General features: G+C 45.8%; 1 protein-coding gene across 1 annotated transcript in view; it reads right to left on the reverse strand.

Moving 5' to 3' along the window:
• LOC140391742 (phospholipid-transporting ATPase IH-like) overlaps nucleotides 1-23,178 on the reverse strand; it is a 250,203-nt gene that overhangs the window by 26,616 nt on the left and 200,409 nt on the right. The window contains exons 28-29 of the mRNA XM_072476552.1: nucleotides 22,547-22,650; nucleotides 18,959-19,124 (exon numbers count right to left, since the gene is read on the reverse strand). Of these exons, the coding sequence (XP_072332653.1) occupies nucleotides 18,959-19,124; nucleotides 22,547-22,650 (270 nt within the window). The remainder of the gene's footprint in view (nucleotides 1-18,958; nucleotides 19,125-22,546; nucleotides 22,651-23,178) is intronic.

Below are 23,178 nucleotides of genomic sequence, written 5' to 3' on the forward strand. Positions count from 1 at the left end.
CTATACATCCCCCTCTATCTCTCCTGAAGCATCTATATCCTATGCTTCAAGGTTATTCCAGGCTGCTATCGAGGACATTGGAAACTTCTCCAGTCATATTTTTATTGATACAGAAAGTAATTCACAGATGTATTGCTTACTAGAGTAAGCAATTTCATTTCCTTTTCCATGGAACAACTTCAAGACAGCACATTTTAATTTTGAGACAAAACCCAATGATCCGACTGCACTGGCATAGTTCTACATGGGGGCTCCTTGTTCAATTTCATGATCAAAATCATGAGGGAATGGTTTCATTCTGTGTCTCCACCTGGTTTGTGACTACCAGCTTGACATTTTGCAAATCATAGAACATACAACATAGAAAATACAGCACAGAACAGGCCCTTCGGCCCACGATGTTGTGCCGAACTTTTGTCCTAGATTAATCATAGATTATCATTGAATTTACAGTGCAGAAGGAGGCCATTCGGCCCGTTGAGTCTGCACCGGCTCTTGGAAAGAGCACCATACCCAAACTCAACACCTCCACCCAACACCAAGGGCAATTTGGACATTAAGGGCAATTTATCATTGGCCAATTCACCTAACCCGCACACCTTTGGACTGTGGGAGGAAACCAGAGCACCCGGAGGAAACCCACGCAGACACGGGGAGGACGTGCAGACTCCGCACAGACAGTGACCCAAGCCGGAATCGAACCTGGGACCATGGAGCTGTGAAGCAATTGCGCTATCCACAATGCTACCGTGCTGCCCTTAAGAACAAATAAATCTACACTATATCATTTTACCGTAATCCATGTACCTATCCAATAGCTGCTTGAAGGTCCCTAATGTTTCCGACTCAACTACTTCCACAGGCAGTGCATTCCATGCCCCCACTACTCTCTGGGTAAAGAACCTACCTCTGATATCCCTCCTATATCTTCCACCTTTCACCTTAAATTTATGTCCCCTTGTAATGGTGAGTTCCACCCGGGGAAAAAGTCTCTGTCTGTCTACTCTATCTATTCCCCTGATCATCTTATAAACCTCTATCAAGTCGCCCCTCATCCTTCTCCACTCTAATGAGAAAAGGCCTAGCACCCTCAACCTTTCCTCGTAAGACCTATTCTCCATTCCAGGCAACATCCTGGTAAATCTTCTTTGCACCTTTTCCAGAGCTTCCACATCCTTCCTAAAATGAGGCGACCAGAACTGTACACAGTACTCCAAATGTGGCCTTACCAAAGTTTTGTACAGCTGCATCATCACCTCATGGCTCTTAAATTCAATCCCTCTGTTAATGAACGCGAGCACACTTCTTCACAGCTCTATCCACTTGAGTGGCAACTTTCAAAGATGTATGAACATAGACCCCAAGATCTCTCTGCTCCTCCACATTGCCAAGAACTCTACCGCTAACCCTATATTCCGCATTCATATTTGTCCTTCCAAAATGGACAACCTCACACTTTTCAGGGTTAAACTCCATCTGCCACTTCTCAGCCCAGCTCTGCATCCCATCTATGTCTCTTTGCAGCCGACAACAGCCCTCCTTACTATCCACAACTCCACCAATCTTCGTATCGTCTGCAAATTTACTGATCCACCCTTCAACTCCCTCATCCAAGTCATGAATGAAAATCACAAACAGCAGAGGACCCAGAACTGATCCCTGCGGTACGCCACTGGTAACTGGGATCCAGGCTGAATATTTGCCATCCACCACCACTCTCTGACTTCTATCGGTTAGCCAGTTCGTTATCCAACTGGCCAAATTTCCCACTATCCCATGCCTCCTTACTTTCTGCATAAGCCTACCATGGGGAACTTTATCAAATGCCTTACTAAAATCCATGTACACTACATCCACTGCTTTACCTTCATCCACATGCTTGGTCACCTCCTCAAAGAATTCAATAAGATTTGTAAGGCAAGACCTACCCCTCACAAATCCGTGCTGACTATCCCTAATCAAGCAGTGTCTTTCCAGATGCTCAGAAATCCTATCCTTCAGTACCCTTTCCATTACTTTGCCTACCACCGAAGTAAGACTAACTGGCCTGTAATTCCCAGGGTTATCCCTAGTTCCTTTTTTGAACAGGGGCACGACATTCGCCACTCTCCAATCCCCTGGTACCACCCCTGTCGACAGTGAGGACGAAAAGATCATTGCCAACGGCTCTGCAATTTCATCTCTTGCTGCCCATAGAATCCTTGGATATATCCCGTCAGGCCCGGGGGACTTGTCTATCCTCAAGTTTTTCAAAATGCCCAACACATCTTCCTTCCTGACAAGTATTTCCTCGAGCTTACCAATCTGTTTCACACTGTCCTCTCCAACAATATCGCCCCTCTCATTTGTAAATACAGAAGAAAAGTACTCGTTCAAGACCTCTCCTATCTCTTGAGACTCAAGACACAATCTCCCGCTACTGTCCTTGATCGGACCTACCCTCGCTCTAGTCACTCTCATATTTCTCACATATGTGTAAAAGGCCTTGGGGTTTTCCTTGATCCTACCCGCCAAAGATTGTTCATGCCCTCTCTTAGCTCTCCTAATCCCTTTCTTCAGTTCCCTCCTGGCTATCTTGTATCCCTCCAATGCCCTGTCTGAACCTTGTTTCCTCAGCCTTACATAAGTCTCCTTTTTCCTCTTAACAAGACATTCAACCTCTCTTGTCAACCATGGTTCCCTCACTTGACCATCTCTTCCCTGCCTGACAGGGACATACATATCAAGGACACGTAGTACCTGTTCCTTGAACAAGTTCCACATTTCACTTGTGTCCTTCCCTGACAGCCTATGTTCCCAACTTATGCACTTCAATTCTTGTCTGACAACATCGTATTTACCCTTCCCCCAATTGTAAACCTTGCCCTGTTGCACGTACCTATCCCTCTCCATTACTAAAGTGAAAGTCACAGAATTGTGGTCACTATCTCCAAAATGCTCCCCCACTAACAAATCTATCACTTGCCCTGGTTCATTGCCCAGTACTAAATCCAATATTGCCCCTCCTCTGGTCGGACAATCTACATACTGTGTTAGAAAAGCTTCCTGGACACACTGCACAAACACCACCCCATCCAAACTATTTGATCTAAAGAGTTTCCACTCAATATTTGGGAAGTTAAAGTCGCCCATGACTACTACCCTATGACTTCTGCACCTTTCCAAAATCTGTTTCCCAATCTGTTCCTCCACATCTCTGTTACTATTGGGGGGCCTATAGAAAACTCCTAACAAGGTGACTGCTCCTTTCCTATTTCTGACTTCAACCCATACTACCTCAATAGGGTGATACTCCTCGAACTGCCTTTCTGCAGCTGTTATACTATCTCTAATTAATAATGCCACCCCCCCACCTCTTTTACCACCCTCCCTAATCTTATTGAAACATCTATAACCAGGGACCTCCAACAACCATTTCTGCCCCTCTTCTATCCAAGTTTCCGTGATGGCCACCACATCGTAGTCCCAAGTACCGATCCATGCCTTAAGTTCACCCACCTTATTCCTGATGCTTCTTGCGTTGAAGTATACACACTTCAACCCATCTCCGTGCCTGCAAATACTCTCCTTTGTCAGTGTTCCCTTCCCCACTGCCTCATTACATGCTTTGGCGTCCTGAATATCGGCTACCTTAGTTGCTGGACTACAAATCCGGTTCCCATTCCCCTGCCAAATTAGTTTAAACCCTCCCGAAGAGTACTAGCAAACCTCCCTCCCAGGATATTGGTGCCCCTCTGGTTCAGATGCAACCCGTCCTGCTTGTACAGGTCCCACCTTCCCCAGAATGCGCTCCAATTATCCAAATACCTGAAGCCCTTCCTCCTACACCATTCCTGCAGCCACGTGTTCAACTGCACTCTCTCCCTATTCCTAGCCTCGCTATCACGTGGCACCGGCAACAAACCAGAGATGACAACTCTGTCTGTCCTGGCTTTCAACTTCCAGCCTAACTCCCTAAACTTGTTTATTACCTCCACACCCCTTTTCCTACCTATGTCGTTGGTACCAATGTGCACCACGACTTCTGGCTGCTCCCCCTCCCCCTTAAGGATCCTGAAGACACGATCCGAGACATCCCTGACCCTGGCACCCGGGAGGCAACATACCTTCCGGGAGTCTCGCTCGCGACCACAGAATCTCCTATCTATTCCCCTAACCATTGAATCTCCTACAACTATTGCTTTTCTATTCTCCCCCCTTCCCTTCTGAGCCCCAGAGCCAGACTCCGTGCCAGAGACCTGACCGCTAGGGCCTTCCCCCGGTAGGTCATCCCCCCCAACAGCATCCAAAACGGTATACTTGTTTTGAAGGGGAACGGCCACGAGGGATCCCTGCACTGTCTGCCTGTTTGTTTTTTTCCCCCTGACTGTAACCCAGCTATTCTTGTCCTGTACCTTGGGTGTGGTTACCTCCCTGTAACTCTTCTCAATCACCCCCTCTGCCTCCCGGATGATCCGAAGTTCATCCAGCTTCAGCTCCAGTTCCCTAACACGGTCTTTGAGGAGCTGAAGTTGGGTGCACTTCCCGCAGGTATAGTCAGTGGGGACACCGGTGGTATCCCTCACCACCCACATCCTACAGGAGGAGCATGTAACTGGCCTAGCCTCCATCCCCTCTTACCTTAAAGAATATAGCTGCTGTGTGGACTAACTAGATCTCCGCCCTCCGACTCTGCTCCCAGTCAGCTACACTTCCTGTAAACTCCTGGCTCTCTTCGCACTCTTTGCGGAAATGTCGGAAACAAAATGAAAGGAGCACCTTACTCCCTCCTCACCTAACTCCCTCGGTCACCAAACTCTCACTATCACACTCAAAAAGCACCAAATTCAGCACTCAGTGCAAAAAATCAATGCTCATTTGCTGTCAGTTCCAATGAAGCATTGGTCTTGAGGTATTGAATGGTGTCAAACTGGTTCATGCAGAAAATTAAGTGCCTGGGAAGAGATTAAGGGTATCCTTTCAATATACGGTTCCAGTTATCTGTGTAGAACCCCAGGATACCAGCGGACACCAGTATTATGACATTCATTCACATGTCAAAATAATAACTAAGCATAACTGGTGAACTATCGTAAAGGAAGTCCTGAGTGAGTGTGCACTGATGAGGAGCATTAACATTTCTGCTCCATCAACTGTAGTTCAGTGTCGCACGCTCGAGGTCATGGGTTCAAAAGTCCACTCCAGAGACTTGAGTGCATAATCCAGTTGATGTATCCAGTCCAGTACTGAGGGAGCACTGTACTGTTGGAGGGTGTGGTAGGTGGTAAGGTGAAGGTAAAGTCACCATAGTCCCAGATGACCATAGGCTGCTTTCTCCTTTGAGGGGAGAGCTGACTGGCGGTGATTTAACCTGAGGATCAGCACACTCAGGCGAGGGGCAAGGTTGAGAAGGCAGGGCCTTCATAAATAACCTCAGCCAGTGCATGGTACTGTTGCACTGTTGGAAAGGCAGCACAGATCGAATGCTGCACTGTTGGGAGGGAGAGTATGGTGCGTAAATTGCATTGTTCGAGGTGTTGTTAAGGGAGTGCTGCACTTATACAGGTGCTGTTTTTCAGAAGAGACACTAAACCAATGCTCTGTCTGCATTCTCAGGTGAACACACAATTTGAAGGGAGAGGAAAAGGAGGTGACCCTCAATTTATGGAATCGTGTCCAAATAAGAGTCGAAAAAGGAGAAATCAAAAGATGAGTGAAAGCAAGGCTCAGAGGTTATCGAGCTCAATGATAACGAGACAAAGCGTGTCCACACCAGCTCACTGGTCGGTGGAGCAATGGGTCGAGTACCTGGATGAGAAGTTCGCCCGGCATCGCAAGGAGTGTACAGAAGGTGTAACCCAGATGAGAGCCTCGATTAAGGAGGTGGTTGACCGGGTGGAGGAGAAAATGACGACCCAGGGACAGGAGATTCTAAAGCTGCAGGAGCTGGGGACTGAACGCGAGGAGGAGTCCACCGTAATGGCTTTGGAAATTAGCATTCTACAGGACAGCCAGAAATGACTGCTTGATAAAGTGGAGGACTTGGAAAACCGGTTTCGCAGGCAAAATATCCGAATCGTCGGGCTGCCAGAGGGGAAGGAGGGATCAGATGTGGGAACGTATGTGGAGAAGATGTTGCAGGAGAGGTGGGGGCCGATGTGTTTGACAAGCCGCTGGAGGTGGACCGGGCGCATAGGGTAAGCCCCAGGATCGTGAGCCCCCGAGGGCCATGGTGGTGAGGCTACATCAATTCCTCGACAAGGAGCGTATCATGAAGTGGGCCAGGCAGACAAAACGGTATATGTGGGAAGAATCAGAGATCCGGGTGTATCAAGACTGGGGACCAGAACTCGCAGAGAGGAGAGCAAGTTTCAACAATGTTAAGGCGGCCCTGTTTGAGAAAGACATTAAATTTGGACTGTTATACCCGGCGCGTCTTTGGGTGACCTACGAGGACCAGGAGCTGTACTTCAATTCTCCGGAAGAGGTGGTTACTTTCACGAAAGACAATAACCTGGCTTAAGGACTCTTAAATTAAGGACTCTTAAATTCTAACTGTGATGGGCTGAGTTTGAGGGACGGGATGGAGCGGCGGGGAGGAGAGAAACATGGTTCTGTGTTCTGCTTTGACTTGTTTAAAATTTCAGTCTTTTAATTCTGTGAGTTAAGTTGTGATGTTCGGGAAGAAAAGGGTTTGGGTGTTTTATTCTTTAAAAAAAATGTTTTTCTCTCTTTTCTTTTCTCTCGTCTTGTGTAATTTGATTTTGATTTAGATGGTTGATTCTTGCACGCATAATTTTGATTCAGTTGCTTGGAGCTTCTTCTATTGTGTTTAATTCTCTTTGAAAGTGATGGGACTGATAAGAATGTGTCAAAGGGGGAGGGGTAGAACCTGGAAATCTGGTGTAACGACTTTTAAACTCAAACTGTGAGGGTCTGAGTTTGGGAGACAGGATGGCGGGGAGGTGAGAAAAATAGTTCTATGTTTTGCTTTGTCTTGTTTAAAATTTCGGTCTTTTAATTCTGTGAGTTAATTGCGATGTTCGGGAAGAAAGGGGTTTTGGTGTTTTAATATTTTTTTCTCTTTCCTCTCTTCTTGTGTAATTTGATTTTGATTTACTGCTTTATGTATGATATCACAGAGGGAAGAACTTTTAAGATGCGATGGGCTGTTTTAGTTTCCACAAGAATAATGCTTGATTCTTGCATGCATAATTTCACTTAAGCTGCTTGAAGCTTCTTCCTTTGTGTTGGATTCTGTTTGACGGTGGTAGGACTGGTCAGAATCAGTTAAAGGGGGAGGGGTTTGCCTCTTTGCCTGCACGTTGGGGGAGGGTATGTTTGCTTTTTGGGATTGTTGTTACTGTGTTCAGTGCTTGTTTTATTGCGAGGTGTGATAGAATCTGGCAGTCGGCAGGCTTTTTGACGCCAGAGGGTGAGAGATGCTGAGCTAGCTGGTTCACGGGAGCAAAGTGGGGGAGAGCTGAGGAAAGACGAAGTGGGGGGGGGGGGGGAAGAGGGGGGGCGGGAAGGGGGGTACTGCTGACGGGTAAGGGACATTTAGGAGACTGGAGATGGAGATCAGATGGCAGTCGCCGCCGAGGGGCGGATCAAGCGAGGTGTGGAACATGAGCGAGGAGCTGGCCGAGGAAAGGTCATGGTTGACCGACAGGGGAGGGGGGCAAAAGCCCCCCCGGCCAGACTGGTTACATGGAATGTTCGTGGACTGAACGGGCCGGTTAAGAGAGCTCGTGTGTTCGCACACCTGAGACAGTTAAAAGCGGACGTGGCTCTGTTACAGGAGACACACTTGAAGCTGGGAGACCAAATTAGATGAAAGAAGGGATGAGTTGGGCAAGTGTTTAACTCAGGACTGGACTTTAAAACAAGGAGGGTGGCCATCCTGATTAACAAAAGGGTGACATTCAAGGTGGGGAGGATAGAGGCAGACCTGGGAGGCAGATTTATTATGGTTAGTGGGAAGCTAGAGGGAATGGCAGTGGTGCTGGTGAATATATATGCCCCAAACTGGGATGATGTCGCGTTTATGAGCAAGGTGCTGGGGAAGATCCCAGACCTTGACTCGCACTGCTGATCATGGGGGTGACTTTAATACGGTCCTGGACCCGAGGCTGGACCGGTCGAGTGCTAAGTCGGGGAAGCTATCAGCAATGGCAAAGTAACTGCGGGGGTTCATGGAGCGCATGGGAGGGGTGGATCCGTGTAGATTTGAGAGACCAAGGAGCAGAGAATATTCATTCTACTCCCATGTACATAATGCGTACTCCAGGATTTCTTTGTGCTACATAAAACACTGCTGGCAAGGATTGAGGACACTGAGTACTCAGCAATTGTAGTCTCAGATCATGCACCTCACTGGATAGATCTACGAGCAAACACGGGAATGTTCCAGCGCCCACAGTGGAGACTAGATACAGGACTGTTAGCGGATGAGGAGATCTGTGAGCGATTGAGAGAGGCCATTCGGGGGTACATAAAGATCAATGACACGGGAGAGACTGCAGCTGGGGTGGTCTGGGAGGCACTAAAAGCGGTCATTAGAGGGGAATGTATTTCGATTCGAGCCCACAGGGTTGGGAGGAGAAATCTTCCAGGTGGACAGGAGATACTCAGAGTCTCCAAATGAGGAGCTCCTGAAGGAGCGTCAGAGACTTCAAATGGAGTTTGGGCTCCTTTCTACAGGAAAGGCGGAGGGTCAGTTGAGGAGGGTAAAAGGGGCAATATTTGAACATGGGGAGAAAGCTAGCAGGATGCTGGCACATAAGCTGAGGAAAGAGGCAGCAAGAGAAATAGGGAAAATAAAGGATTTGAGGAGGAAGACGGTGACGGACCCGAGGGCGGTGAATGAAGCGTTCCGGGAATTTTATAGCCAGCGACAGAGCCGGAACCCCCGGATGGGGAGGAAGGCATGAATCAATTCCTGGGGAGGCTAGAGTTCCCGAAGGTAAATGAGGAGCTGGTGGAGGCCCTGGGGGGCCCGATTGGGCTTGGGGAAGTGATAGATGGACTGGGGGCGATGCAATCGGGTAAAGCCCTGGGACCTGATGTGTTCCCAGTGGAATTTTATAAGAGGTTCTCTGGGTTACTGGGGCCGCTCCTGGTTAAGGCTTTCAACGAGTCCAAGGAGCTGGGAGTACTCCCCACAACGTTATCACAGGCATCAATTTCTCTTATCCTGAAGGAGGACAAGGATCCGGAAAGCTGTGGATCGTACAGGCCAATCTCCCTCTTGAATGTAGATGCCAAATTATTGGCAAAGATCCTGGCCACCGAATAGAGGATTGTGTCCCGGAGACAATTGGAGGGGATCAGGCGGGATTTGTGACGGGCAGGCACCTGACATCCAACATTAGACGGCTTCTTAATGTAATTATGATGCCAGCGCAGGGGCGCGAGGCTGAGGTGGTAGTTGCCATGGATGCGGAGAAGGCTTTTGACCAGGTGGAGTGAAAGTATCTATGGGATATTTTAGGCAGATTTGGGTTTGGGCAGGGATTTGTGGAGTGGGTCCAGCAACTGTACCAGGCCCCGGTGGCAAATGTAAGAACTAACCGAATTCGGCCAGAATACGTTAGTCTTTGTCGGGGGAGAAGGCAGGGATGCCCGCTCTCCCCATTACTGTTTGCCATGGCCATAGAACCCTTAGCAATGGCTCTGAGAGCAGTGAATACGTGGAGGGGAATAGTGAGAGGAGGGTGGAGCACAGGGTCGCTCTCTATGCGGACGATTTGCTGCTTTATATCACGGACCCAGTGGGGGTGATGACCGAAATCATGGAGGTATTAGGAGAATTTGGGCGATTTTGAGGCTATAAGTCAAACATGGGAAAAAGCGAGATGTTCGTGATTCAGGCACGGGGGCAGGAAAGGAGGCTGAAGGAGCTACCTTTTAAAATGGTTGGGAAGAGTTTTAGGTATCTGGGGATTCAAGTGGCCAAGGATTGGGGGCAGCTTCGCAAGTTAAATTTGGGCAAAGCAGTGGATCAAATGAGAAGGGATTTTTGTAGATGGGACATGCTCCCACTGACGCTGGTGGGGAGGGTTCAGACGGTGAAGATGACTGTCCTTCCGAGACTGCTTTTCTTTTTTCAGTGTCTCCCGATTTTTGTCCCAAAGTCTTTTTTCAGAAGTATTAATGTGGCGATATCGAGGTTTATATGGGTGGGTAAAACCCCGAGAATAAAGAGGGCACTCCTGGAACGGGCCCGTGGGGAAGGGGGATTGGCTCTCCCGAATAACTGTTACTATAGTAGTAACTATTACTGGGCTGCCAACATATCGATGGTCAGGAAGTGGGGAATGGGGGAGGGGTCGGTCTGGGAGCGGATGGAGGCAGCATCCTGCAAAGGTACGAGTCTGGAGGCTTTACTGACGGCGTCCTTGCTGGCTCGATACTCCATAGGTCCTGTGGTGGTGGCAGTCCTGAGGATGTGGGGGCAATGGAGGCAGCATATGAGACTGGAGGGGGTGTCAGTGTGGTCACCGATTGTGACAATCACCGGTTTGACCCGGGGGGGGGCTGGATGGGGGCTTTAAGGGATGGCAGCGGGCAGGGATTGAGAGGTTTGGGGATCTATACATCCAGGAAGGCTTCCCGACCTTGGAGACATTAGAGGAGGAGTTTGACTTGCTGGGAGGGAACGGGTTTCGGTATCTTCAAGTGCGGGACTTTGTACGGAGGCAGGTCCCAAGTGTTCCTCGCCTCCCCGAGGGGACTGCAGGATAAAGTGTTGTCAAAAACAGGGGTTGGAGGTGGCAAGGTTTCGGACATATACAGGGAATTGTTAAAGTGGGATGGGGCCCCTATCAGAGAGGTGAAGAGGAAGTGGGAAGAGGAGTAGGGAGGGGAGCTGGAAACTGAACTGTGGGAAAAAGCCTTGAAAAGGGTAAATGCATCCTCGTCCTGTGCTGGACTCAGCTTGATTCAGTTCAAGGTAGTCCACAGGGCCCACATAACGGTAGCCCGGATGAGTAGGTTCTTCGAGGAGATGGAGGACAGATGTAGGCGGTGTGGGGGTAGCCCAGCCAACCATGTTCATATGTTCTGGGCATGTCCGAAACTGAGGGGATTCTGGGAGGGATTGGCAGATGTTCTGTCGGAAGTCCTGGAAGGTAGGGTTACTCCGAGTCCAGAATTAGCAATATTTAGCAAGATCCGGGGGCAAAGGGGGGGGGAGGGAGGCCGATATTCTGGCCTTCTCCTCCCTGGTTGCCCGGAGACGGATCTTGCTGAGATGGAGGGACTCGGAGCCCCCGAAATCAGGAGTGTGGGTCAGCGATATGGTAGAGTTTCTCAGTCTGGAGAAAATCAAGTTTGCTTTAAGAGGATCAACACAGGGATTCGCCCAGAGTTGCCAGCCGTTCATCGATTTCTTTAACAAAAACTGAACGTCAGCAGTAAGGGGGAAAAGGGAAAAGGGGAGGGGGGGAGAAATAGGAGGAATGGTAATGTTAAATAAGGACAGGGAATTTAGTATACGGGCAATTGGGGATAGGGCGGGAGAAGTGGGGTACGTGGTTTATTGTGTGTTGTTATTTTAGGGGGCATTTTGGGCATCGACCCGCGCGTTTGTTTTAGAAATGTCAATATGTTAAATTGTGAAAATTATGCATGCTTCAATAAAATATTTTTAAAATATTCAAAGACTGATTGCACTGGATTCTGAGGAAGAGACTTCCAGAGATTCTCAACCCTCTGAGAGAAAACATTTCTTCTCATCTCCGTCTTAAATGAGCAGCCCCTCATTTTTAATCAGCAACCCTATTTTTAGATTCTCCGACAAGAGGAAGCATCCTTTCCACATCCACCCTGTCAATACCTCTCAGGATCTTAAAAGTTTCGATCAAGTTGCGTCTTACTCTTCTAAACTCCAATGGATACAAACCCAACCTCTCCAACCTTTCCTCATAAGATAAGCAACTTCTCGCAACTGTTTCTAACGCATTTACATCTTTCCTTAGACCATAAGCCATAAAACCTAAGACATAGGCGCAGAATTAGGCCATTCGGCCCATCAAATCTGCTCTACCATTCAGTGGTATCATGACTGATCTGATATAATCCTCAACTCCACTTTCCCCACCTTATCCCCATAACCCTCGATTCCCTTACTGATTAAAAATCTGTCTATCTCAGCCTTGAACATATTAATGACCCAGTCTTTACAGCTCTCTCTGATAAAGAATTCCACATTTACTACCCTCCGAGAGAAGAAATTCCTCCTCATCTCGGTTTTAAATGGGTGTAGAAGCCAGGTGACCCTTTACTCTGAGATTGTGCCCTCTGGTCCTAGACTCTCCCACAAGAGGAAACATCCTCTCAGCATCTACCTGTCAAGCCCCCTGGAGAATCCGATATGTCTCATTCTCCTGAACTCCAACCTCCTCAAACGTCTCCTCAAAAGAAAATCCCTCCATACCCGGGATCAACTCAGTGAACCTTCTCTGGACTTCCTCCAACGCCAATATATTTTTCCTCAGATAAGGAGACCAAAACTGTTCACAGTATTCCAGGTGCGACCTAATTAGTACCTTGTATAGTTTTAGCAAGACTTCCCTATTTTTATTCCCCATTCCCTTTGAAATAAAGGCCAACATTCCATTTGTTTTCCCAATAACCTGCTGAACTTGCATGCTAGCTTTTTGTGATTTATTCTTAAGGACCCCCAAATTCCTCTGTGCTGCAGTCTTTCTCCATTTAAATAATATTCAATTCCTTTATTCTTCCTACCAAAGTTCAAACTTCACATTTTCCTACAGTATTTTAGAAAAGGAGAACAGTACTGTGCACAATACTCTAGATGTGATCTCACCAAAGTCCTGTTCAACAGAAGCATAATCTGCCTAATTTTGTAATAAATTCCCCTCACAATAAATGGTAACATTTTATTAGCTTTCCTGATTACTTGCTTTACCTTTATACCAGCCTTTAGTGATTCATGTACTGAGACACCCAGATCGCTCTGAATTTCAGAGTTCTGTAATCTCTTACCATTTAGACAATACGTTTCTTTTTTAGTCTTCCTGCCAAAATGGACAATATACATTTGCTCACATTCTGCTCCATTCGTCAGATTTTTGACAATTCACTCAATCTATCTATATCCATCTACACCCTCCTTATGTCCTCTTCATAACATGCTTTCCTACCTATCTTTGTGACGTCTGCAAATTTATATGCCACCCCTTCGCTCCCCTCATCTAAGTTATGAACATAAATTGTAAAAAGTTGAGGCCCCAGCACAACCATTGCAGGACTCCACTTCGTCACATCCTGCCAATCAGAAAAAGCCCCATTTATGCATACTCTGTTTTCTACCAGCCAACCAATCTTGTATCCATGTTAACATGTTACCCCCTATACCATGAGCTTTTATTTTCTGCAATAACCTTCGATGCGGCACCTTATCAAATGGCTTTTCAAAATCCAACTACAGTACGTCTACAGGCTCCCCTTTATCCAAAGCACATGTCACTTCATCAAAGAAATCCAATAAATATGAAATCCGTTTGACAAAACTATGCTGACTCTCCTTGATTACCTTGAGTTTATTTAAGTGTAGAGTTATAACCTCCTTAATGATCAATTCTATATCTACCCCCACGAGAGAAATCAAGCCACCTCTTTTAAGATCCTAGAATGAAGCCCATCAGGACCAGGAGACTTGTCAGCCACAGTTTCATCAGTTTGTTCCGTAATGCTTCCCTAGTGATTGTGATTCCCCAAATTCCTCTCTCCATTCCACCTCCTGATTTACAGCTAGTATGGTAATGTTTTTTGTATCTTCTATGGTGAAGATAGATGCAAAATATTTGTTAATTTCAACTTCCATTTCCTTATTATCTACTTTTAACTCTCATTTGTTACTCTCTAGAGGACTAGAGAACCACCACTCACTTTACTTTCTCTCATCCTTTTAAAAAACTTATAGAAACTCTTACTATCCAGATAATATCCTAGAATGCCCCACCCAATTTCTGACTTTGGTCCGCCATTAGCACAAAGATTGCAGTGATTCGAGGAAAACGCCTGTCACCTCCTTAGGGCAATGAGAATGGCAATAAATGTGTAACTGATAGCTTGAGAATAAATGGCTTTAAAAAGACTCAACCATTAAGGAATTCAGAGGAATCACATTGCGGCACCATCTTCGTTGCTGAATTCACTTTTCATTAAATGAGTGTGCAACCATTTTCTGAATATTTTCTCTAGCTTGTGAGACCTACTCACTCTGCACCATTTGTGGTTCTTTGCCTGCAGTCACTTCCCAGAAACTTCCCTTCACTCAAGTGAGAATATCAAGGTGCAGCCGCTTCTACGTCAGTTCCAGAAACTGCCGAACTTCACACGACAGATAGCTGATGGTTTAATCACTTCCCATTCACAATGCAAGGACAGATCAAAGGTTACTCATTTGGTTTAATTATGCACAGTCTGGTATACAGTTGGAAGCCTTGGCCCAGCCAATTGAATTTCAGGAGATCCTGTTTTGAAGGGATATTTTGTTATCCTTTTAAACATGCACTGATATTAATTACCACATTGAAGCCGAAAAGTCATCTCTCATGCATCTTAAAGATAGAGGGAAGAAGATTCACCTTTTTTCCTTTAGAAACTTAGACTACTGGATGTCTGGGAAAGCATAAAGATGGTAGACTGTTCAGCAGAAAGGTACTTTCGCTTTGCCTGTGTTTTTCCAGGTGAATGTGGGACATGGGAGCCCAATATTCATTTACAAACAATGCAGGGTGATTGGTCAGGAGCAGAAGAAGGAAGGGCAGAAGGAGAGAGAAACAGAAGGGATAAATCTGGTTAAAGGCAACAACAGAGAAAGCTGTGTACAACATACACGGACATTTGTGCGCAACACATGCAGAAAGCCATGAGCAACATACATAGAGATTTTGAACAACATATACAGAAATCTGTACACAAATTTAGAAAAACTGCGAACATTCCCAAGATGAAAGTGTGCAACTTTAATTTCTTTTTAAAAATGAATTTAGGTTGAATACATGTTCAAAGAAACGATTCTTTGGAAACATCACATTTCGTTCCCCATGAGACGGATGCCACAGGACTAAATGTCCACCACTGTGTTATGAAGCACAGTGAAAATGTTTGACTGCTGGAGTTTCCAGGATCAAATAAAAAGTACCTGTACACCATGAAATGAAAATGAAATGAAATGCAAATCGCTTATTGTCACAAGTAGGCTTCAAATGAAGTTACTGTGAAAAGCCCCTAGTCGGCACATTCTGGCGCCTGTTCGGGGAGGCTGGTACGGGAATCGAACCGTGCTGCTGGCCTGCCTTGGTCTGCTTTCAAAGCCAGCGATTTAGCCCTGTGCTAAACCAGCCCCTATGCATTCCCAAATGAAAAGAGTGAAATGAGCTTATCATGGCTGAGAAATGTCAGTATGCACGTGAAGTGTACATATTTCACAGTTGGAAAGGGTGCCTGAAAGGTGCCTATTGCACAGCTAAAACTAGTCTGTATAAGGCTAAAATCGATTTCTGTGCACGGAAACATGGCTGGTATATTTGCCAAAATGTGGACTTCAAAATGTGCTTATGCATGACTGAAAAGGTGTCTGTACACGTGACATTGGTTGATGCATGGGTGAAATGTGCCCATTGCACGGCCAAAATGCACCTGTGTTTGGCCAAAATTTGCCTGAAATGTGCATTCTTCAAGCTTTGACAAAGCAAATTGAACTCTGCTGTTCAGAACCCCAAGCTCCAGGCCATGCTCCTTACACATTATCAGCATACACAATGGTTTTCCAATCACCTGAAATCAATGGGAGTCATGGAAATCTCTCCATTGGTTGGAGATATACCTGGCAAGAAGGCTAAGTTGTGATTTTGGAGGCCAATGATCTCAATCCAGCACGTCTCCCGGGAGTGTCCAAGGATCAGTCGTCTTTAGCTGTTTCATGAATGACCTTCTTCCCATCATAAGGTCAGAAATTGCAACGATCATTTATGATTCAAGTCACAATTCCTCACATAATGAAACTGCTCGTGTCTACATATAGCAAGACTTGGACAATGTTCAGGTTAGGCTATTAAGTTGCAAGTAACATTTGTATCACATTGTGCCAAGTAATGACCATCCCCAGCTCCTTTTTGTCCTCAGAATTAAGAATGACTTGGTCCCCCTCAGGTTTGATGGCTTCAGAGATGGTGAATACGTCCAATGCATGATCTGCAAGCTCTGCCACAAGCTGGGTCGCTGATGCTTGAAGGGTTGGCTGGATGGGTTGATTCAAGGTTTGTGTGCTCCTTCCGATGCCTCAACTCTGCTTCTGCATGTTCCCAATTATGTTTTACAAGGTGTTCAATGCCTTTCCAAATGAGAGTTCTCCATTTTGGTCAGTCACATACAAGGGTCTCCCATTAGTCAGCGGGAATGTTTGATCGCTTCAGTAATGCTTTGACTCTGCAGTCTTCCTTGGATTCTCTTTCTATGATCGAGTTCTGAATAGAGCAGTTGCTTCGGGAATTTGGTGTCAGGCATTAGAATAATGTGCCCCATTGAGAGCAACTGATTTTGAAAGCCTTGATGCTGGGCAAATTGGCTTGGGAATTGGCTTCGCAAGATCTTTTGAATCAAGTGCCAAGAAAGATAGTGCAAAAGAAGCACCATTTCCAACTAGAGAGAGTCTAATGACCTCTTCTTGACATTCAATGGCCCTACCATTGTTGAACCCCCACCAACAACATCCTGGGGAGATACCATTGACCAGGAACTTAATTGGACCACCCCATAAATGCTGTGGATATAAGAGCAGGTCAGAGGCTGGGTATTCTGTGATGAGTATCTCACATATTGACTCCTGCAACCTTTCCATTATCTACACGTCACAAGTCAAGTGTGTGATAGCATACTCCCCAATTGCCTGGAGGAGTCAAAATTCTGGAATTCCCTAGCTAACAGCACTGTGGATATATCTACACCACACGAGTGCAAGGAGGTGGTTCACCATCACCCTGTCAATTGCAATTAGGGATAGGCAATGAATGATGGTTTTGCCAGTGATGATACATTCTATGAACAAATAAAAACATAAGGAAGAGGAGGAGGACCAAGAACAGATCGTTGGGAACTCCTGAAGTGATACTGTGGAGGTGGAACGAGAAAGTAATGCTGAAGAGGCTCTGTTGAGCAGAATGTAAGGATGGTAACTGTGTGATGGTAGTCTCTTGGAACTGAACAATGGTGGAGTGGTACTGGAGAGATTGCTTGATCGTGTCCAACACCATGGAATCATCCAAATGAAGGGATACCATAAAACAGTCACACATAATATTTGTGGCTTTGTGAGGGGCCGATTCAGTGCCAAAATAAGGAATCTTCACCCTGGACTATGTTCAGAGATCCAATAAAGCAGCAGAAAGTCAACCAATAACCAGTGGTATTAGATCTAGTGCAGGTAAATCCAGGTTAATCAAAGCTGCAAAGTGATAACAGATGTTTAAAATGGACATCAACAGAGGAAGAGGAGGAATGAAAACCAGGAGGCTGGAGGACCAGATACCAAGGAGCTGAAGAAGGTTGCAGAGTAATTCAGGTGACCTGTAGAGACAATGAAGTTGTTGAATACATGAAGTGTCAGCTCAGCAAAGGGTGAGGAGGAAGATCAGAAAGGCAATGCGACTAGGACAGTTCAAGGCCACAACAGTTGAGCAGATAGTGGCAAAGCAGAAATCTTTGAGCACTATCAGCAGTTGAAGCAGTCTAGCAGAAGTAAAATGGAAGAATTGGAGAAAAGGTAGCACTACATTGGAGCCAATTTGTGAGGCTATCTCAAAAGGTACGGTTGGTCTGATTTTGTTTTACGAATGAGGAGCATGGGTTTCCTTAATTGGTGAGGTTGAGGATTAAAATACACATCATGAAAAATGGGTTCAACCACAGAATTTTAAATTCAACGCTGCACTTGAACCCATCTGTAAAGGATATAACCAGAGCAAAATTGCTTCAAAATCCCTCAAGATCTTATCCAGTTTGTTTATTCAGAAGTAATGAGGACAAAAAACAGCCATTCCACTTTTCAACAAGGACTATGGCAGAATAGGAATCGGTTCCTGTTGGCGATCTGGAACTCTGAGCCCGTTGTGAATTGTGAACGTGACCCTGTTGAGACTTTCTGGGGTCAGGAAATAAAAATACAGGTGAGCTTTGTGCCAGTGTTGTGCATCGGCCAGGAGAGGCGGGGGAGCAAAATGAGGTGCTGGCTAGTTACTTGAGGGTTAAACAGGTAGCAGCAGGTTTAAACAGCTGTTTCAATATGGAATTGGTTTCTTTGTAAGGGTGTGTAATTTCCAGGTCCTGATCCCAGTTTGGGACATTCTCTCGGCCTCACTTATTCTGTTTCACACAACTGAACAGCAGTGTAATACTGGTGTCCAATTATTCTGTGACAGCAGCAGAAGCGGAGCCCAGCTCACTGGCCTGGCTCCTTTGCAGAGAATTCTAATGGCAAGTGAAGCGACTGCCCACCCAACACTTCCCTCAGAGGAAGCTCTTTGGATGTGATCTTTGTAGCTTAGGCCTGGTATTGCTGTGTCCCTGTCCACCTCCCACCCCACACAGCCCAAACTACACCCCAGGCCCTCAGGAAATTCACAACTAAACTGTCTGAGCTGCAGCTATCTGCCAATCACAGAATCAACAGATGTTTGTGCTCTCTGACTGTCACATTATTAAAGGTTATATACAATTCAATTATGCCCACATTTTTTAGACTTAGCAATTAATTAAATTATTGTGTACCAAACAGCTGTGAATTTAATGGGGAACTTTCCCTCCACAATCAATTTTCGTCTTTTACCTGAACGAAGAACATCAATATGATCATGGCCAGTTGCAATGTACTGTAAACTCAGATACAGGAACAGATACTGTTAGTTACTGATAATTGTTGACACCGCACACCCATCATTACTGGTACCTGAAGTTTCTCTGTTGTTGTTGGCCAAAGATGCCTGCATATCACTTTTTTAACAACATCTGGAAGGAGGCTGACTGTTATTAGCAGGATAATTCCTAACCAGGCCGGCCCTGTCGAAAGCATCTGCATGAAGACGTAGCACATTCTCTGGGAATTCAGAAAAGGCCTGAGAAGAAAACAAACATTGTCAAGGAAAAGGACAGAAAAGTCTGATTTAAAGATGAAGGTGGGGATAAATAATGGCACACTTGCCGTTTATGCCAGTCTATATTTCACTAGTTGCTCCATATTCATAGGTTTGCCAGATTTGCACCATGTACATTATTACTGTTCAAATCCAGATTGAAATGGGTGCAGAAGACCATCAATTTTTATAAAAAATTATTTGTATAGATCACATTGTTTTGAATTAATGGATTAAAAATTGTGGGCACCACTTGATTTTGTGAGAAAAGATAGCAGTGTTATGAAGAAAGTCATGGCCTGAACTCTACACAGATGCTGTCAAACCTGCTGAGTAATTCCAACAATTTCAGTTTTTATTTTTAAGATTTTCTAGTTTTAGAATGATCTCAGATGGACCTAAATATTTAATGGCATCATTTGATGAGCAGGAGAATTCTCCCTGGTGTCCTGGCCAATATTTATCTCTCACCCACCCTTACCACAAAACAGACTGGTTTTAATCACATTGCTGATGTGAGATTTTGCTGTGCACAAATTCCCCGCGTTACAAGTGACTGCACTTCAAAAATTATTTCATTAGCTGTAAAGCATTTTGGATCATGAAAGATGTGACATAAATGTGGCCAGTTTTAGGATGATGCAGTACACGTTGTTAAGGCCCACTGATCTGCTTCCCACCAGCTGAGGGATCTGTTTCCAGCTGTATCGTTCTGCTGAGGGGCTTCATGAAGATTTTACTTGGCTCATTTTTGCCAAAGATAAAACGTCTTCACATTTTGCTAATTTTTAATGAAAAAGTAACTTTGAGTACTAGAAAGAGTAATAATTAGGGCAGCACGGTAGCACAAGTGACTAGCACTGTGGCTTCACGGCGCCAGAGTCCCAGGTTCGATTCCCCGCTGGGTCTCTGTGCGGAGTCTGCACGTTCTCCCCATGTCTGCGTGGGTTTCCTCTGGGTGCTCCGGTTTCCTCCCACAGCCCAAAGACATGCAGGTTAGGTGGATTGGCCGTGCTAAATTGTCCTTAGAGACCAAAAAGGTTAGGAGGGGTTATTGGGTTCCGGGGATAGGGTGGAAGTGAGGGCTTCAGTGGGTCAGTGCAGACTCAATGGGCCGAATGGCCTCCTTCTGCACTGTATGTTCTATGTTCCTTGTAAAGTAATCAAATAATAGAAAGTAATAGGAAGAGAACACTAGGTGAAATTTTCTCAAAATTAGACCAAAGGTGCGACTCTCCGGAAAGATTTCGAAGTGTGGTAGTGAGCAGGAATACCGCAAGCTTCCCGGCGCTCAGCCCGGCGAGGTCAGCAACGCTTTTCAATGTTAATTAGTCCACTTAACGAAGCTCCACGGGCTTCACGCCGCAACTGATTCGCCAGGACCAGGCTTGCCAGCCCCCCCTGCTAACAAGGTGGAACAGCACTTAAACAGCACTTACACAGCACAGCACTTTCCGTCGTAATACGGGCCAACCGCCAAACCCTTGGCCCATCTCTCCAGGTATCACCACCCCCCACCCTTCCTGAGCACACCGTATGCAGGTGATGGGTGTGATGAGATCCAGCAGACAAGCAGGGGCCAGACCATGGTATAGATTGAGCAGCACCGGTGCTGAGCTCTCTGTGGGTTATCATGACCCCCACCCCGAGGGTGCCTCCCAGCCTCTGCCGAGCACGGGGGCGGCAAGTCCAGCGCCTCCGGGCTCTTTGCCTGTAAGCATAGATGCTACTCACCTCCTCAGCTCCCCATGGAAGCCCTTCGGCCAAGTTCACGTTTATAAAAAGGAGTACTAATCGGCGCCAACGTGACCATTTGCTGGGGAAACCGATGAACCATGGAAGGCCTTGGATATTGGGTGGCTCCCATTAATTGTATGGAAATAGGACTTAAATGGTGATCAATTGGTTTCTGGCCAAGTTACGGTGAGATCCCAATTTCGCCTACGTGAGCCGGTTGCATCGCAAACTGTGTAACTTTCCTTAGATAAAGGGGCCAAAACTGTTCGCAGAATTCCAGGTGTGGTGTAACTAGCGCCTTGCATAGTTTTAGCAAGAATTCCCTATTTTTAACAAAAATAAAGGCCAACATTCCATTTTCCTTCCCAATGCCGCAGAAGGCTGTGGAGGCCAAGTCACTGAGTGTCTTTAAGACAGAGATAGATAGGTTCTTGATCGATAAGGGGATCAGGGGTTATGGGGAGAAGGCAGGAGAATGGGGATGAAAAAATATCAGCCATTATTGAATGGCGGAGCAAACTCGATGGGCCGAATGGCCTAATTCTGCTCCAATGTCTTATGGTCTTAACTTGCAGATTAGCTTTTTGTGATTTATGCACGAGAACCCCCAGATTCCTCTGTGCTGCAGCTTTCTGCAGTCTTTCTCCATTTAAATAATATTCAGCTCCTTTATTCTTCCTACCAAAGTGCATAACTTCATATTTTCCTCCATTATATTCCATCTGCCAAGTTTTTGCCCATTCACCTAACCTGTCTAGATCCCTCTGTAGCCTCTTTGTGTCATCCTCACCACTTGCCTTCCCACCTATTTGTCCTACCAATTAATCTTAATACATGAACACAAATGCAAAATACTGCAGATGCACATTTGCTTCACAGCTCCAGGGTCCCAGGTTCGATTCCCAGCTTGGGTCACTGTCTGTGCGGAGTCTGCACATTCTCCCCGTGTGTGCATGGGTTTCCTCCAGGTGCTCCGGTTTCCTCCCACAGTCCAAAGATGTGCAGGTTAGGTGGATTGGCCATGCTAAATTGCCCTTTGTGTCCAAAATTGCCCTTAGTGTTGGGTGGGGTTATTGGGTTACGGGGATAGGGTGGAGGTGTGGACCTTGGGTAGGGTGCTCTTTCCAAGAGGCGGTGCAGACTCGATAGGCCGAATGGCCTCCTTCTGCACTGTAAATTCTATGATGCTGCAAATCTGAATAAAAACAGAAAATGCCAGAAATACTCTGCACATCTGGCAGGATCTGTGGAGACAGAAACAGAATAAATGCTTCACGTCTATGACATTTCATCTGAACTCCTAGATATTTATCAAATGCTGCCCAGCGCTATCAATTAAATGTTTCCAATTTTTATTTGTGCAGGGCTTTGTGAAACAAATACTAAACTGGGACTATTCTCTGTCCTTCTGAAAACCTCAGTTGCATTCAGGGGAAACATATATCCAAGTGTTTTGTTTTGCATTCAGTCTGTATTTTATACACAGGTTGGACATTTCCAGACTCCCAGTGGCTTCACATTGGCCAACAGTGGGATCTTCCACTCCCGTTGACTCTGGAGCATGTTTGGATGTTTCGCCAGCCCCGCTGCCAGGTGGAGGGATTCGACCTTGGCAGGACTGGAAGATCCCGTTGCAGGAAGGGCCAGAAAGTTCCAGCCACACTTACCAGATGATGCCTCCCCAGAGAAGAGAAAAGATGATGTAAAACAGTAGCGAGCCCCATATCACAAAGTGATTTATCCATGTCCAATGGTGAGTGTCCAGGGCAAGCTGTGAAAACAGGACATTGTCCATTTGTAACCAGCCAACCATCAAGGTACTCTCTGAACAATGACAGGATGAAACACAAGACAGGAGAGGGGTAAAGCAAGAACAGCAGATGCCCACATTCAGTCTATATTCCCTTGGGAATCATCAACAAAACATTGAACTAATTAAGCAGAGGTAATATTGAATTTTAATGCTGTTTTCATTTCTCATCGTTACTCAGTAGTTGACTGAAGTAGAAATCAGTTGGAACACAAAACATGACAGGAAATGTGTGACCGTTTACACATTAAACAACTACAGTCCAAACAAATCCACTCAGAGAAAGATTGTGGTAATTTCAAAATTTATTTTAAGAAACAGATCTCCTGTCATATTTTAGACTATGCAGCAACAACAGGAGTGGGAGAGAAGGGACTGAATATCAGCATATACAACAAATCTTTCAAATCTTGCAGATGTTAGAAAACTCAGAAATGTACCAAACAGTGAAGACAGTAAAATACTTCAGGAACACACATAAATTATACC

This window comes from Scyliorhinus torazame, chromosome 15 (genome assembly GCF_047496885.1).
Source record: "Scyliorhinus torazame isolate Kashiwa2021f chromosome 15, sScyTor2.1, whole genome shotgun sequence".
NCBI lineage: Eukaryota > Metazoa > Chordata > Chondrichthyes > Carcharhiniformes > Scyliorhinidae > Scyliorhinus > Scyliorhinus torazame.